The 14,890-nt window shown below is 44.4% G+C and overlaps 1 protein-coding gene across 1 annotated transcript; it reads right to left on the reverse strand.

Annotated features, from left to right (window-relative positions):
• Positions 1 to 1,628: 1,628 nt before the first annotated feature.
• psen1 (presenilin 1) lies at positions 1,629 to 14,271 on the reverse strand. The gene is made up of 11 exons (XM_048270920.1): positions 14,069 to 14,271; positions 13,278 to 13,357; positions 11,449 to 11,747; positions 10,007 to 10,148; positions 9,369 to 9,436; positions 8,832 to 9,052; positions 6,922 to 7,020; positions 6,521 to 6,604; positions 5,442 to 5,612; positions 3,753 to 3,871; positions 1,629 to 3,113 (listed from the first exon to the last, which is right to left on the reverse strand). Exons 2-11 carry the CDS (start codon positions 13,311 to 13,313, stop codon positions 2,958 to 2,960), a joined length of 1,395 nt encoding a protein of 464 aa, XP_048126877.1. The 5' UTR covers positions 13,314 to 13,357; positions 14,069 to 14,271; the 3' UTR covers positions 1,629 to 2,957.
• Positions 14,272 to 14,890: the final 619 nt, after the last annotated feature.

Here is a 14,890-nt window from a genome sequence, read left to right on the forward strand (position 1 = left end):
CTCCTTCATGTCCATGGCCAGCTGCTCGTACTTCTGCGCTAGCTCCTGGTTCTCCCGACGCAGCTCCACAACCAGCTGGCTCAGCTCCTCGCTCTGCCGGCTACAGTGGAGCTTCAGCTGCTCCATCTCTGCCAGCGTCGCCTCCATGCGCTTGACCAGGCCTTCTAACTTGTCCTTGGACATGTCCGAGCTATGACGACGTGTCTTTTGGGACGAAATAGTGGCTGTTAGCGGTGGTGGCAAGGAGTGAGAATAACTCCGGCGCTGCTGGTGGTCAGACAAGTGGACAGAGAACGAATGAGCGGACTCTCCTTCCGTGTTCGATCACTGAGAGTCTAATCCCATGGTTCTCTGCGTGCCTCACCTGCTTTCACCTACACCCGAGCGTTTATTCTGAGTAATCTCCTTAGTGCAGCTATCCTGAGTACTGCTGCGTATGGAGCGTTGCTCCACCCGTCTGAGCAGCCATGGCTCACCTAATGGCCTTGAGAGTAAGGGATTAGGCTTCCCATACTCAAGAGAAACGGATTATACCTGCAACTCAATGGAACTGGCATAAATTGCACGGAGCCAAGTTGAGCAAGAATAGCTTTAACTATTTAGAGCATTGAGTGTAGGCTATATAAATCTTCTTGACCTTGTTATCCAACCACACAAATGTCCAAAGCCAAAAAAAAAAAATCCAACCTAAGTCTCAACAGATACCTTTAAATGTCATTACGCATGTGACTTACAGATAGCAACAGGAATGAACCTCCAATTCGGGTAAGGCTTAAAAGAATTTAAGAGAATCCCCTTTGTGTTTCAGGCTATACTGTAGGTGAGGTAGATAATATGGGGACGAAAGAACCAGTGAGCGCACAACCATGGCATACATTTGGGCATAGTGGACACATCACAATGAAGTCACCATCAGGGCCTAGTAGGCCAGGCAGTCCCCATGGCGACAGTTAATGCCTCCTGAGTTCTGGGCAGCGTGCCAGGTCCTCTCAGCCAGCCATTTGGCAGAGTGCGGGGACACGGAATGCCAGAGGACCAATATTCCATGGAATTCCCACGTTTCCCACCACCAAGAGACGTCCGTTGCATCAAAACAAGACTGAGCAGCATGAAGCATGGACAAGGGAATGTAGACATTGGGCACTTCACTCCCCGAACTGTGAATAATTGGGCTGTCTATGCATTCACACACTTTATTCATTGAGGCACACACACACACACACACACACACACACACACCTTTCTGATGTGTATTCAGAGAAAATGCATTCAATATGTCCATTAAGTAAGTATAGTGTCAGTGACCATCAATCATATTGCCCTGATGGATTCAGCTGTTCTATAGAAAGGAAAAAGTGCATCCATTTTACCTAACCATGGGTGAATATAAGATCTTGGAAATCACTGTGGTTATGTCACCTGACCAGTGCCTTATACACGCTCTCTAACATACGGACACAGCCATGCGGTAGACTACACAGTAGGGTCAGTGTAGTGGACTGCTCTGACAGCCACAATGTGACCGTCCTAAGGTCACACGTGCGCAGCCTGACAGGAAATAATCAGTGAGGACTCACGCCAGACCATGCTGGTCAGACTGGTCAAAAGAGAGCACTGGGAGACAAGGAGACGATTCAGACAGAACAGTGAAGCAACACTGCTCAGTCACATTTCTCATTTATTCCACAACATCCTGAAAATGATACAAACCAATAATAATAAAAAAAAAACAGTGTTTGCCTTTTCTTCTTCGTGTTTTTTTTTTTTTTTTTACAAAATTCCCTAAAATAATTCCATGAATTCATCTTGATGCCCATGTCTACTAGGAGAAGAATCAGCCTGTCACCAAGAGAATAACTGTACCAGCAAACAAACAAACAAAAAAACAACAAAAATAAAAGTCAATAACAAACAAAAAAAGAAAAATCACAGCATCAAGCATTACATAATCCTAACCAAAACAAAAGGAAAAAAAACTTTGGTGCAGGTTCACGTTCTCTCAGTTATGGGCAGTTAATTTTGGTCACTTGGAAGGACTCGATGTACGGGTACATTCCATATGGTCACCTCCACATGGTTTCTCAAAAGCAGCTGTGTCTGCTAAGCTCCGGACCACAATGCATCTGTGATCAGCATGTGACGTTGAGGATTCGGAAGTGTGAGAAGGCTTAAAAAAGTACCAAAACACCACATTTGATGTCTGTGGTCGTCTTTCTATATCCATTCATATTCAAACCAACATCAGTCCCATTCAGGAAAACCACTTGCTGGCAAAGCCATAGCCATTCCCAGAGGACTTTGGTTTAGAACTCTCCTTAATATATGAGCAGGCAAACAACCAGCAGAGACTATGGCATCTTTTACCAGTGTTGGGCAATGAAGCAAGCACCGATTCCAAAGAGTAATTAAAAGCAAAAATTGGAATAAAAAAAAAAAAAAAAACATGAATATTCAACAAAGGTGCATAATAATTATCCAGTTATTACAATAACAGAAGAAAATGTTAAAGGACCACAAATCAGTAATTCTCTTTTTTAAGTGGTAAGCTTTTCTTTTAAGAGGTAAAAAAAGTTGTTGTCGTTTTTTTGTTGTTGTTAAAGAGATAACGCCTTAGAGCATCATTCCTGCTGCCCCTGCAAAGGCCGCTGGCTGACCAGAGAAGTGCCTCTCTGATGGTTTTGTACGAGGATCTCACCGTGATGAAGCAAATCACAACAAGTACCAAGTCTCAAAACAAAAACAAAAAAAAAAAAAAAAAAAGTTATAAGGTGAAAAAAGGTCCAGTTTAATCACGCATCCAGCAGGGAGGCGGGGGCAGTCTCCTTTACCCAATAGTCCCTGGTGAGGCCAGAAAAAGGCCCTCAGTGGTGTGCGTGTGTGTGGATGTGTTTAGTGTGTGTGGATGTGTTTACATGGGTGGGTATGAGCGTGGTGGTGAGACCGAGTCCCAGGTCCTGTCATATATAGAACTGGTGCATGGCCAGCTGGTCCATGAAGGGCCGTACCAGGTTGTCTGTGGCGAAGTAGAAGACCAAGCCGAACGTGATGGAGATGGGCAGGGCGGGCAGTGCCTTCTTAAAGATGGCCAGCAGGAGCAGAGTCAGACACAGTCCCTGGGAGGAGAGGGGAGATGAGTGAGAGGGTCAGCATGCTTGTACAGGGTTCCCACTCTAAGCCAATTGTAACATTCCATGACTTTTCCCTGACAAAAAAAAACTGAATTTCCATGACTTACTATATAATGAATGGTACCTTTTACCGACCAATGATTTCAGAGCACCCGTGTAGCAGCAAACAGTCTTTTACTATTTTAGAGCGGGAGATTGAATAAACACAGTTGCGATACTCAAGCAAGCAGTAAAGCTAATAAGCAAATAATAGACAAATTCTGCATAGAAAATATATTTGTATTAATGTGTTTTGGCAAGAAAATGATAAACTGCTACAACAAAATTCCCTAATATTCCATGACTTTGCCCCAAAAATGATAAAAAAAAATCCCTGACTTTCCTTGTCTGGAATAGACTTTCTAAAATGTCATGATGTTCCAGAAATTCCATGACCCGTGGGAACCCTGCTCGTAAGATTCTTTGGTAGCTCTCTGACGGACGATCTCTGAGCTCCCTCTTTGTATGTGATGTAGGAGAAGAGCATCGTCCCAAAGTTAGTCTAAATCTGGCATGGGAATGAGAATCTAATGTGTGAATGGTGCAGTGGGGCCAGTGTGGCGGTGTGCTGAGCAGCTGACTTACGATAAGGATGGCCACAAAGCAGGCCAGAGTGGTGTTCCAGTCCCCACTGGCTGCGGCTGACGCCTTCCCCACCAGCATGCTGTAAAAGATGAAGTCTCCAAGACCAAGCTTCACGCCCCCTGGAAACACACACACAAAACACAAGAGTCAACACACGTATGTGCATGCACGCACATGGGACACGGACGGACACACACACACACTCACAGAAGAGTGAGCACACGCAAGTGCACGCACGCACATGGACAGAGACACACACACACACACACAAAAGTGAAAACCCCTTCGTTAACCCCACAGCTGGAGAGCCCGTTTGTCCTTAATTACTGAGCAAACTTCGAAACGTTGGTGTGTGTGTGTGTGTGTGTGTGTGTGTGTGTGTGAGAGAGAGTGTGAGTGTGTGTGTGTGTGTGTGTGTGTGTGTGTGTGTGTGTGACGGAGTGTGTGTATGTGTGTGTGTGTGTGTGTGGAGAGCATTTTACAGAGGCTTTGCTGGGGAGGCGAGGCCCTGGCTGTAAGTACAGAGGATTGAAAGGCCCGTCATTTTCCTGGCCGATGATGCCCTAATCAGGTCTTTTAATGGCTGCCACTGGGTGTTTCTGGCTTTCCATCATGCCGACACGTGCATGGACTCCAAACGCACAGGCTCCCGCCACACACACACACACACACACACACAAGCGCCAAAGGCATCATAAAAATACCTCAAAAGCAGAGGATGATGAAAGGTAGCGGGACAGGCTGAGTAAGGAGGAGAAGAAAGATGGTGGCAGACAAACTGAGACTTGAGGACATGATTACACCCTGAGAGTGCCTCATTTTGGCCACCGCATCCACAGCACTCACACATGCTGGAGACAGACAGACACCAACCTGTCTAACTCAGCAGCTCTACTGGTTTTAGAAATAGTGAACAGGCATTTAAAGGGGGCGGCAACAAAGCTACTAATTCAACTGAATGCACATTTTACTATACATCTTTATCTGTAACTTCTAATTTATCATTGCATAGTGTTTACTTACATGTAGCAACATTGTTATACAGTCATGCATTACCAATATTGCACATAGCTCTGGGTAAAACCAAATGTGTGATGTGTCCCTTTATAGTAATGATTCTGGGGCCTAATGGAGATATTATATAGATCTGGAGATTGTGAGGAAGTACCGCCCCCATTTACTTTGATGGCTGATGCTATGCTTATGTTCCTATTCTGCTGCTTTCAGGTGATGGCATTTTTGATGTTCCTTTCCTTCCTCCTCAACCACCAGCAGTTTGCTGTCCCTTGGTCCAGGGGGTACGCTCTGTCCCTGCCTCTGTCCAAAGCGTAGGCTCAAGACCTGGACCCAGGACTGGACAAACGCCATAGACTCTTTCTTTATCTGTATAGCGATTTTCATTTGTAAATCCAAACTCATGTTCACTTTTACTCCTGGTTCCTGAGTGTCTCTGGTTGAAATTATATTTTCTGCACAAACTGTTTGCAAACCTCTGGGGCGCAGCGGCAAAGCTGCAAAACTCCTGGCCGACTTCGTATGACTATGCTGATTACATTTTGTCTAGTCAGCCTTGTGGGCCTTCTGGAAACAGACCAAAGGGTATAAGAAGCTCCCCGCTGGGTCTAACCAGCAATCTGCGCTTTGTCCCTTTTCATTTTTCGGATATATTCGTCCTTGCACAGCACTCACTCTCCTCGTCGTCGTCATCGGCGGGCGGCCGCGCCGAGGGCATCTGCTGGATCTCGCGCCGCGTATCGTCCGTGGACTGCAGCGGGCCCAGCTGCTGCTCCTGGTGCCCCACCCAGGTCGTGGTGAAGCCACCGTCGTCCTCTCCCGGGCTGCTGGGTGTCATCGGCACGGCTGGAGAAGCAGGGACACTCGAGTCAGTCAAGTCAAGAAGCAAATCAACAGCAGGGAGAGCTATGATAACGTGTTAGCGTTTGTTGAGTATGGCGCATGGAAACAGCTGTAATTAATTGCAAAGCGTGATGTGATGACGCTATTGTACAGATCTGTGAAAATGAATTTCCCCACGAGGAAAATTAACCAACTGACTAACTAACTAACTAACTAACTAACTAACTAACTAACTGACCAATTGCATCATAGTGAGGAACTTGATTATAAACAACAGCTAAACTGTTTTCAAAATTGATGGTTTGAAAATCAAAGCTAAATTGCAGTAAAATACTTGTAATATGTCGATGTGAAATACTGAACTAAGCTATTGCTGGCTGCAGCAGACCTGCAGCTCGTGAGGCTTTATAACTGCTGCACAGCCTCAAGATATACACAGGCAAGATTTATGAAGATATTGTGATAGATAACGTCAATATCAAATAGACATGTTATTCTTACTGATTCAAACCAATGTCAGACGTGAAAAACATCCAGACTTGGAACACGTTTTTCGTTTTCTTTAGCGAGAAAGAGTTAGGACGCGGAGTTAAGTGGAAGATGTCCACACGTGCGCCTCGAGCAAAACCCAGAGTGCAGTCTGGACATGCTCAGTCATGCTCACATGCTCTGGCAAGGCTCCTGTGCTGATGTTGCATGTCGTCTGCCAGAACTCTGCCAGCTTGTTCTGGCACAGGAAGGTGCTATAGATCGCATGCAGCATCTAATCTGAGAGTGGGAGCCATGTTTGTGTGCATTGTGGGAGCCATGTTTGTGTGCACTGTGGGTGCCATGTTTGTGTGCATTGTTTTCATGCTCTTGGCGTTTGTTTGGTTTGTTTTTCACTCTAGCTGGATGGTCAGCAGACTCACCCTGACTCTCGGGCTGAGGGGGCGTGCTGGAATTATTCTTGGTCTCCACGTTGTCGGCCATACCCACCAGCCATACCATGGTTGCTGGCAGAAGACCACAAAACAATACAATTAGAACACACATTTATACTCCAAATTTCGGTTTGGGGGTCAAGACTTTTTACTACAACCACACACAATTCAAAACACATTTTTATTTTTCCGGTTAAAAGCGACCCATCCTGTGTGAATGCCAAGGAGCAGTTGAGTTGAGCATATTCTATTCTGGTCCCACACAGATAAACCTCCCCTGCTGGACCTGCCCTTGAGGGAGAGGGAGCGAGGGAGAGGGAGCGAGGGAGGGAGGGAGGAAGAGAGGGAGAGACGGAGAGAAAGAGAGAGAATAGGCATGGAGGACTTACAGGAGTAAATGAGAGCGGGGAAGATGGCCTCATTCCTCTCCTGCGCCGTCTCGACCAGAATCCGCAGCGGCCCTTTAGGACACAGCACCGCCAAGAGATCTATGAGAGGGAAACAGAGAGTACTTTAATCAGATGAACAACACCAAATCTTTGTGCCTTAGTCAACTGGATAGAAAAACATGGTTAATGTTCCATGGTTAATCTTAATCTGATCTTAGTCTGCACACTATTTAATGACATGCTTCAGAATGGTTGTTAGCCATAATCTTTGAGTACTCAATGATCCATGAAGTCCCGTACGACTCAAACGAGAGTTCAGGCAGCCTCGGCTTATACATGGAGACAAACTCCTACAGGTTACCCAAAAGACGCTCAGCAATAGATTTGTGGGGAATGAAAGCTACACCAAAGCTTTGTCTTGCTCCCGAGTGTTTTCTATCAACATCCTACAGCTGCACTTTCCGCCCAGAGATGTCATCTAAATATATCACCAGCACATTCCTCTGTGACCAAACACACACAGTGTCGTCCCCCTGACTTTGTGGCCAAATCTGAAGAGCCCCACATTGTGTGTTCTTCCAGGAAATCTGGTGGAGACCCAAGACATCTTTCCTCACTTTCAAGTTCCTCTGGCCACTCGAGCGTCTCTCTCGTCTGTCCTTCCTGTTTGTGTGCCAAGATCCTTCCTTTACAAAACACATCTGACTCTGGCCTGGCCAGATGAAACATTCTTTCTGATCCTCACACTTATTTGATAACACCCTCTTTGATCTACTGTTTATGCTAGAACTGGATATGATTCTGCAGCATTTGTCTGAACTGTTTGCGGGTGAGCTTCCAGCAGCCAGAAGCAGTATTTACCATAATGTATAGTGCCACACTAGAAAGACTTGTGTTAACTCCGAAGGGATCACACTTGTTAGTGAAGCATTTCCTCAAATCTTACACAAACACACCTAATATGGCAACTCAGGATTGTGAGATCTCAGTGGATACAGAGATTCAAGAACATTCAGAATTATCAATGTCAAACCACTGTAACAACAAAGTCTGAACCAGGCTCAACATGTCAGTAAACACAAAACGTAAAAAAAGATGTAGACAAGCACACACATGAAACTTTTTGTTTTTCGTGGCCTAGACGTTTTTTCGGCACTTTGATTACATTTTTGATATCATACAGCCCTTGTGTGCAGTCTCTTCTTTTTCTGTATTTTGACTGAACGTTCTTGGAGCTACGCTCTGGGCAAAACATCTGTTAGACTGAAGGCGCAAAGGCCACCTCTACTCGCAGTACACAAAGCAAGGCAATAATCCAACTTGTGCACTAGAGGATTAAAATATCATTTCTGGAATTTTGTTTACTTCGGAGAAAATTTCCCCAAAAAGTGCTAGTCTTAGACAGCTCATCAAAGCAGAGTGACTATGTCTCTTGAGGGGCGTATGGCTCTGGAGGGCATTGAATACCATTAAATGTTTAATGTCAATAAGTTGTTCAACACTCTGTAAATAAAGTTGACTGGTATTCAGCAGACCCTCGCAACAGTGGGTCCAGGAATCAAACCCAGGCAGACCAACTGTCAGGTGGTAACAGTCCCGCTGCCCCACTACAGCCGTACATACATTACAGTGATACATCAATTACACTGTATATCAAGCTGAAAGAGAAGCCGTTGTGTTGTGTTGTGTTGTGTTGTGTTGTGTTGTGTTGTGTTGTGTTGTGTTGTGTTGTGTTGTGTTGTGTTGTGTTGTGTTGTGTTGTGTTGTGTTGTGTTGTGTTGTGTTGTGTTGTGTTGTGTTGTGTTGTGTTGTGTTGTGTTGTGTTGTGTTGTGTTGTGTTGTGTTGTGTTGTGTTGTGTTGTGTTGTGTTGTGTTGTGTTGTGTTGTGTTGTGTTGTGTTGTGGACCCACCGTAGACAGAGATGACCGCTAGGATGAGCCAGGCTGTCCACTCAGGAAGGTACTTGATGAAAACTAGCGCCATGAGCGCACTGATCATGATGAGATAGGCCTGCTGCAGACGCAGAGGACCCTTCCAGTGGATGCAGATCATGCCCACCACACCGAAGTTCCAGATGATCAGTGCCAGTGTGATGTAGTCCATGGCCACGTTGTACGTCTTGAACACCTCCCTGAGTGGAGGACCAGAAGAACCATTAGATACATGTGCCTGGCTGGAGAGCAATACACACACATGTACAAAGAGCATGGGGCAATTCCGCACAAAACGGTCACATCCATAACGCCAACACAATGCCATGGTATGATGTGAATGATGATTACTTGAAACTTGAGCATTCACTCTTCTCGGTTGTAGAACTTACATGAAAAACTTTTCACATAATCATTTGCATCATACAAATACCATGGCATTTAGTTAGCGTTATAGATGTGACAGTTTTGCGTGGAATTGCCCCATGGCTGATGAGGTGCAGCGTGAGCTCATACCCCAGGTAGATGAAGGAGAAGAAGAACAACAGGAGGAGGGAGGAGATGAACAGCCATCCGTGGATCACCTGGTAAGAAACCAGCCCATAGGAGCATGAGCATTGTTGTTGGACTGATGAAAATGTCCTGTTTCTGTATCCTCAATGTTTTAAATTCTGTTGCATGTCTGGGTTGGTTTTATTGTTATTTATTGTTGTCTGCGGTTAATGTTCACTGTGGCTTCCTTGAGTGCAAGACAAATTCCCTTCTGGGCAATAAAGTTTCATTCATTCATTCATTCATTCATTAGTACTTTATTTACAAAACACTTCCACCTAACCTGTGTGGTGTGGAGAGTGTACAATACACCAGCATGTCTACTTCTGACTGAATCCAAGTCAAACCACCTAAGCTAAAGAACATTTAACATACGTTTCTTTGAAAGTGTAAGTATATACCTTTGGAAACTATACGAGTGCAGTATATATGCATGTACCCAACGTTAAAAATACTTTTACTGTGAACACCCTTCATAATGGCTACAATAATCAGTAGGGGAGGGTGGCGCAACCAATGGGAAACCACTAAGCCACATATAATAAGCCCTTTGCAGCAACAGCCTCACCCGTAGGGCCTGGCTGCGGCTTGCTTGGCCCTACCTTGTAGCAGCGGTACTTGTAGAGTACCACCAGCACCAGCGTCATGACAACAATGACTGTGATCATGATGGAGGCGTTGAGGATGGAGTTGATGGCCCGCTGACCTACGGTGTCTGTGTCCTCTCGGAACGGGGTGTATAGCCTGCAGGCAGACAAGTACAAATGATGACAGACTCAAAACATGGTTACCCACAAGCCACTGCTCAATCACCCACCTAACAAGACAACCAAACTCAATAAACAAAAAGAATCTGGGTGTTGCAAGAAGTGTGGCCACATCAGACACAACATTTAGAAAATGAATGGCATGTTTCAAAGGACACTGAGCCATTTAAAACAAATCCAGCGTATGGCAACTTAAACTAAAGCCCGTAATTTGAGTGCAATCCAATCCAGTGCAATCAATTGAGTGAGACCCAATCTCTTCCATCACTAACCCCTGACAAGAACTAGTTTTCTTTTCTTGCTACTAAACACCACCATCTAGTGGTTCAACTGGACACCTACATGAATAATACTGACCAATCACTCCTAACCTGTGTTCTCATGGCTGTGCCAAAACTGTGCCTTTTCCAAACCGGAGTCTACCACCCCCACTCTGTTAGTGAACTCCATTTTATTGTGACGTTCAAGACTGTGGAGGGCATTCTCATGATGAGGTAGGGTTTAAAACAGTTTTGATACAACTTTGGGATGCCCCCGACTCGAAAGGGAAATTGAAGTCAAATCGATCGTCGTTTTCAGTCGTTTTCATTGTATAATAACCAATAAAATAAATATTTAAAAAGCCATAAAACACACATTGTGGATACCCTGGATGTCTTCCCTCTTCACTCACAATCTTGTGGGTGGAGCTGCAGTTAAGGTGTGTAAGCTAGTCCCATACATGTTGATATTACACAGGTCTACTTTATTTCCATCTTCTGCATTTTACTACTTATGCTGCTCATATCAGTTTCACTGTTATCATGTAAATTACGCTTTAATTACCAAATCCTGCTATGCAGACCTAAAAACAACTGACAAGTTGAGTTCAGGTGCTGTACCCAGTACACGGAGACAGAAAAACTGTTGCACATGCTTGTTAAGTGAGCATCGATGCAGACCCGCTTTTTAGGTCATTATAGCGACCATCCCTAACTATTTCCCTGCACATCGGTTTCAGATGGCACTTAATGTGGCGGACCCTCTGGGGAACGCACAAACAGAGTGGAAGTGTGTATGGCGAGGGTGTAGGTCCTAGCTTGGAAAAGGCCCTTTAAGAATTTCACACCATGACCATACCATTATGCCTAATCCTGAGGCAGCATAATTCTTATGAGCTCAAAAAAGTGTATTGTACATTATTGTGTATCTCCTTCACTCTCTCTCTAATAGACACACACACACACACACACACACACACACACACACACACAGACATAAACCGAGGTTCCACTCACAGCTGCTGTCCATCATTTTGCGTGTAGAAACTGACAGACTTGATGGTGGCCACGACGACCACCATGCAGAGCGTGACAGGCACGAAGAGCATGATGACGTGCTTGGCTCCATACTTGAGAGTCAGTTCCTCATCCTCATCATCCTCGCTGTCGGTGACCACATGCGCGGGAGGCGCCCGCGGAGCCGTGGGCGGTTGCCCGTTGAGCTCCGTCTCCCCTCTAGTGCCGTTGTCCGCCGTGGCCCTGGTGGTCCCTGCATCGCGGCGCTGCCGCAGCTCCCCCTGTGGTCTTTCTACCTGCTGTTTTGTATGGAGACATGGAGGATCAGTTATGAAAGAAGCAATAGATGGATAGACGCACAGAACGAGGCGAGACAAGGTGAAAAGAGGAAGAGGAGACCGAACGGGAATGTGAGGGCAAACAAAGACAAGGAGAAACAATACAAACAAAGACTTGTATTGTAGGGTTGCAGGGGATGTTCAGAGTCAATTTGTGCTCTCTCTGTCTCTAGTCTGGTCACTTGCTATCTAGAAACCAGGGTGAGTGTCGTTAAGGACGCAGTTTCACCTATTCCTTAGCATCCCCAAAACCATTCTCTGAGCAACACTACACTGCATGCGTTGGAAAGATCATTCGACAGAGAATACTTAACGATCTGTAGCTCTATGCAACACAATGCCATCTCAAAAGCCTTAGCTGACAAGCAAGTCAGGGCATGGTACTGCCAGATCCTTCCACTGTAGTCACTACCTACAGTTTCTAACACACCTGATTATGTTCAACTGGGGTCATTCCACGTCAATTCAACCAGGGCCCACGCACTTAGGTTTCAAAAAATTCTGAAAAAATTACCAGGTGTATGTTACCCAGGAGACACACTGTAAAATTACTCTTATGTAAGATCAATACTTTCCAAGATACAGCCAGTTTTACAGGGGGAGGGGGGTGTCGATTTTGTTCGGCCTCTTTTTTTTTGTCAAAGTTCACAAGCCCACAGCGCAAGAACTAAACCATGCAAGAGGCTCAAATTTTGCATGCTGGTACATAAATAGGAATAGTATGTAGCAAAATCGTCATGTTTCCAACATGGTCTGGATAATCCTGCATGGGCATAGCTCTCTCAAAGTTGATACAAATTTTATTGGAGTTTTTGGCTGGGCTCTGTTTAAACCTTCAGAAGACATATTTGTACTCAACATAGGCTCTTGATTTATTTTCCTTACTGAGATAAGTAGAAACACTCTCACAAAAAACAATGAACAGAAAATAAATTCCTTCAGCAGACTTTACAAGTCTAAAAAATCATTTTGGTTCTCATTTTCAGAGCACCCAAACACCTTGTGGGAATATACAAAGATTTTTTAAATATTTTTTTCTTTATTCTCTATGATCTTTTCTTTTCAAAAACACCAATTTGACTTGTCTTATGCAAATCTTTCTTTTTCACTTTCCACCCTGAACATGGGCAAAATGCACCATTGACATCAATATGTTTTGTATAGAGCTACCACAGGTTACTCTATACAACCACAGGTGGCAGTGTGGTGACTATATAAAACATATTGATGTTGGTAAGCATGGTGGGAGAAGAGAGAAAAATTATACACCAGCCTAAAGTTGAGGTAGATGTCTGTGACTCAAAATATTCACTTAGTTTCTCAAAAACATTTGAAGAGAAACCCTACCCTTTGTTAATGTACAAAGGACAAGGACAGTTAATGGAGGGCTAGCAGCTATAGCCTTATCCTTGCCCATAATCACAAAGCATAAACAGGTGTTTCCCTGCCAGGCATGCTAAAGGTATGAGAAAAGTGATGACAGCTACTCACGTCATTGTTCTCACAAACATTCACATTGTCAGCCATTGGTGCACTGCATAGATTCTGGCCCACATAGACAAACTCCTTCCCTGGAGAAAAAGCAGAGTGGCAAAAGAAAATATTATGATTTTCATTTGTATGTATGACAATAGCGATCTAGCCAAGCCGTGTTAACCTTATTATTTACCTGGGCAACTGCCTATAATAGCACACGACAATGACCAAAGTTGAATTCTGATATCATTGGCTCACAGGATTTCACGCTCTAATCCAAATTTACCGCTAACATTTCTAGTAGCTCATCTTAGCTAACATAACTAAAACCTAGCATCAGTTCAACTCAGTCGGTTCGTTGACGTTCAGCAAATTATCTATGGGGTCAACTAAATGAAATGCCCACTGTGACTCTACAGACCATTGCCAGTAACCAAACATTAATATTGGCTCATTCGGCATTGGATACGTCGCTAGCTAGCTATTGTACCAATCAACCACCAAGCTAACGTAGCCAGACACAATAAAATGCTTGCTAGCTTTGGTTGATATCGTATACAATGCAGTAGCTAACAACAGTATGGTGTGGATTTCTGGCTTTACAACTGTGAAATCCGTATTACCTATGTACGTGGGTCTCACACAATGGCAAGCGACACATATCTCAACTTCAGCTTTCGCTAGTCTTTCAGTCAGACCTTGGTAGCGGTACTATCGCCAGTGTATAAGCTAGCTAGTTAGCATGGCTAGCTCTAGCTGTTAACGTTAGCATGTTTATTCTGTCGAATAAGCTGTTTCACTCTTACCCTAGAATCACAGACAAAGAGCCTCGCGAACGGAAGTTTTCTTTTTCGGGTTGTTTTGAATTATCTCCAGGGTGCATTAATGTTAAGATGGTTGAACTTCAGCAATTGTTACCATTTGTTTTACATTAACCAACTCGAGTACACATCTCCCATCCGGCTAATGGACTTCCTCCTCCGCCCACCGTCACCGACCAAGAAACAAAGGTGTGTTCAGTGGGCTGGGTCCAGATCAGAAAACTGGGATAACAGTGTTCTTTATGGGCACTGAAACGTAAAGAAACAAAGCTAAACAAATAGCCTACTTTAAATAAAATAATGTGATATTGCCTACAATATATTTATGCTACAGACCTGAAAGTGTGTAAGTAATTAATTAATTCGATGATCATCAAACAATTTGGCCCTTTAATTCTCACTTGCAGTTTAGTGTCCCTGCTTTATGAGTGTACACTTACACAGTTACAGTTACAAACAGCAATAGCATTTGAACCCTGACCCCCAAAGCATGAAGGCACACAGCGCACTCTCTAGAGTAGAGACAGTGAAACAGCCAACAGCACCTGACTGCATGTTGTGCTGACAACACAGAAGACCAAGGAGATCAGGACAGGACACCATAAGTGGAGCTGTAGTGTGTTTCATGCTACAAGTTCCATGTCTCAGATTATTTCTGGTCTCCAAACTCCTACATTCTTTAGTTCCCAAGGAGCCTTGAGAAAACTCTCAGGACACTGTTTACCACTGTAGACTACTGACAGTATACTCACAAACTGTATGTCGGTCCGGTCTGGAAATAGCATCATGCATTGATGGCTATGCATT

Source organism: Alosa alosa, chromosome 19 (assembly GCF_017589495.1).
Source record: "Alosa alosa isolate M-15738 ecotype Scorff River chromosome 19, AALO_Geno_1.1, whole genome shotgun sequence".
NCBI lineage: Eukaryota > Metazoa > Chordata > Actinopteri > Clupeiformes > Clupeidae > Alosa > Alosa alosa.

Coding starts and splice junctions, on each gene's coding strand:
- psen1 (XM_048270920.1), bottom strand. CDS start 13,313: ATGGCTGACAATGTGAATGTTTGTGAGAACAATGAC. Junction 5,613..6,520: donor CCCTCAGCCCGAGAGTCAGG/GTGAGTCTGCTG, acceptor CTGCTTCTCCAG/CCGTGCCGATGACACCCAGC. Junction 3,114..3,752: donor GCTTTGTGGCCATCCTTATC/GTAAGTCAGCTG, acceptor CTCTCCTCCCAG/GGACTGTGTCTGACTCTGCT.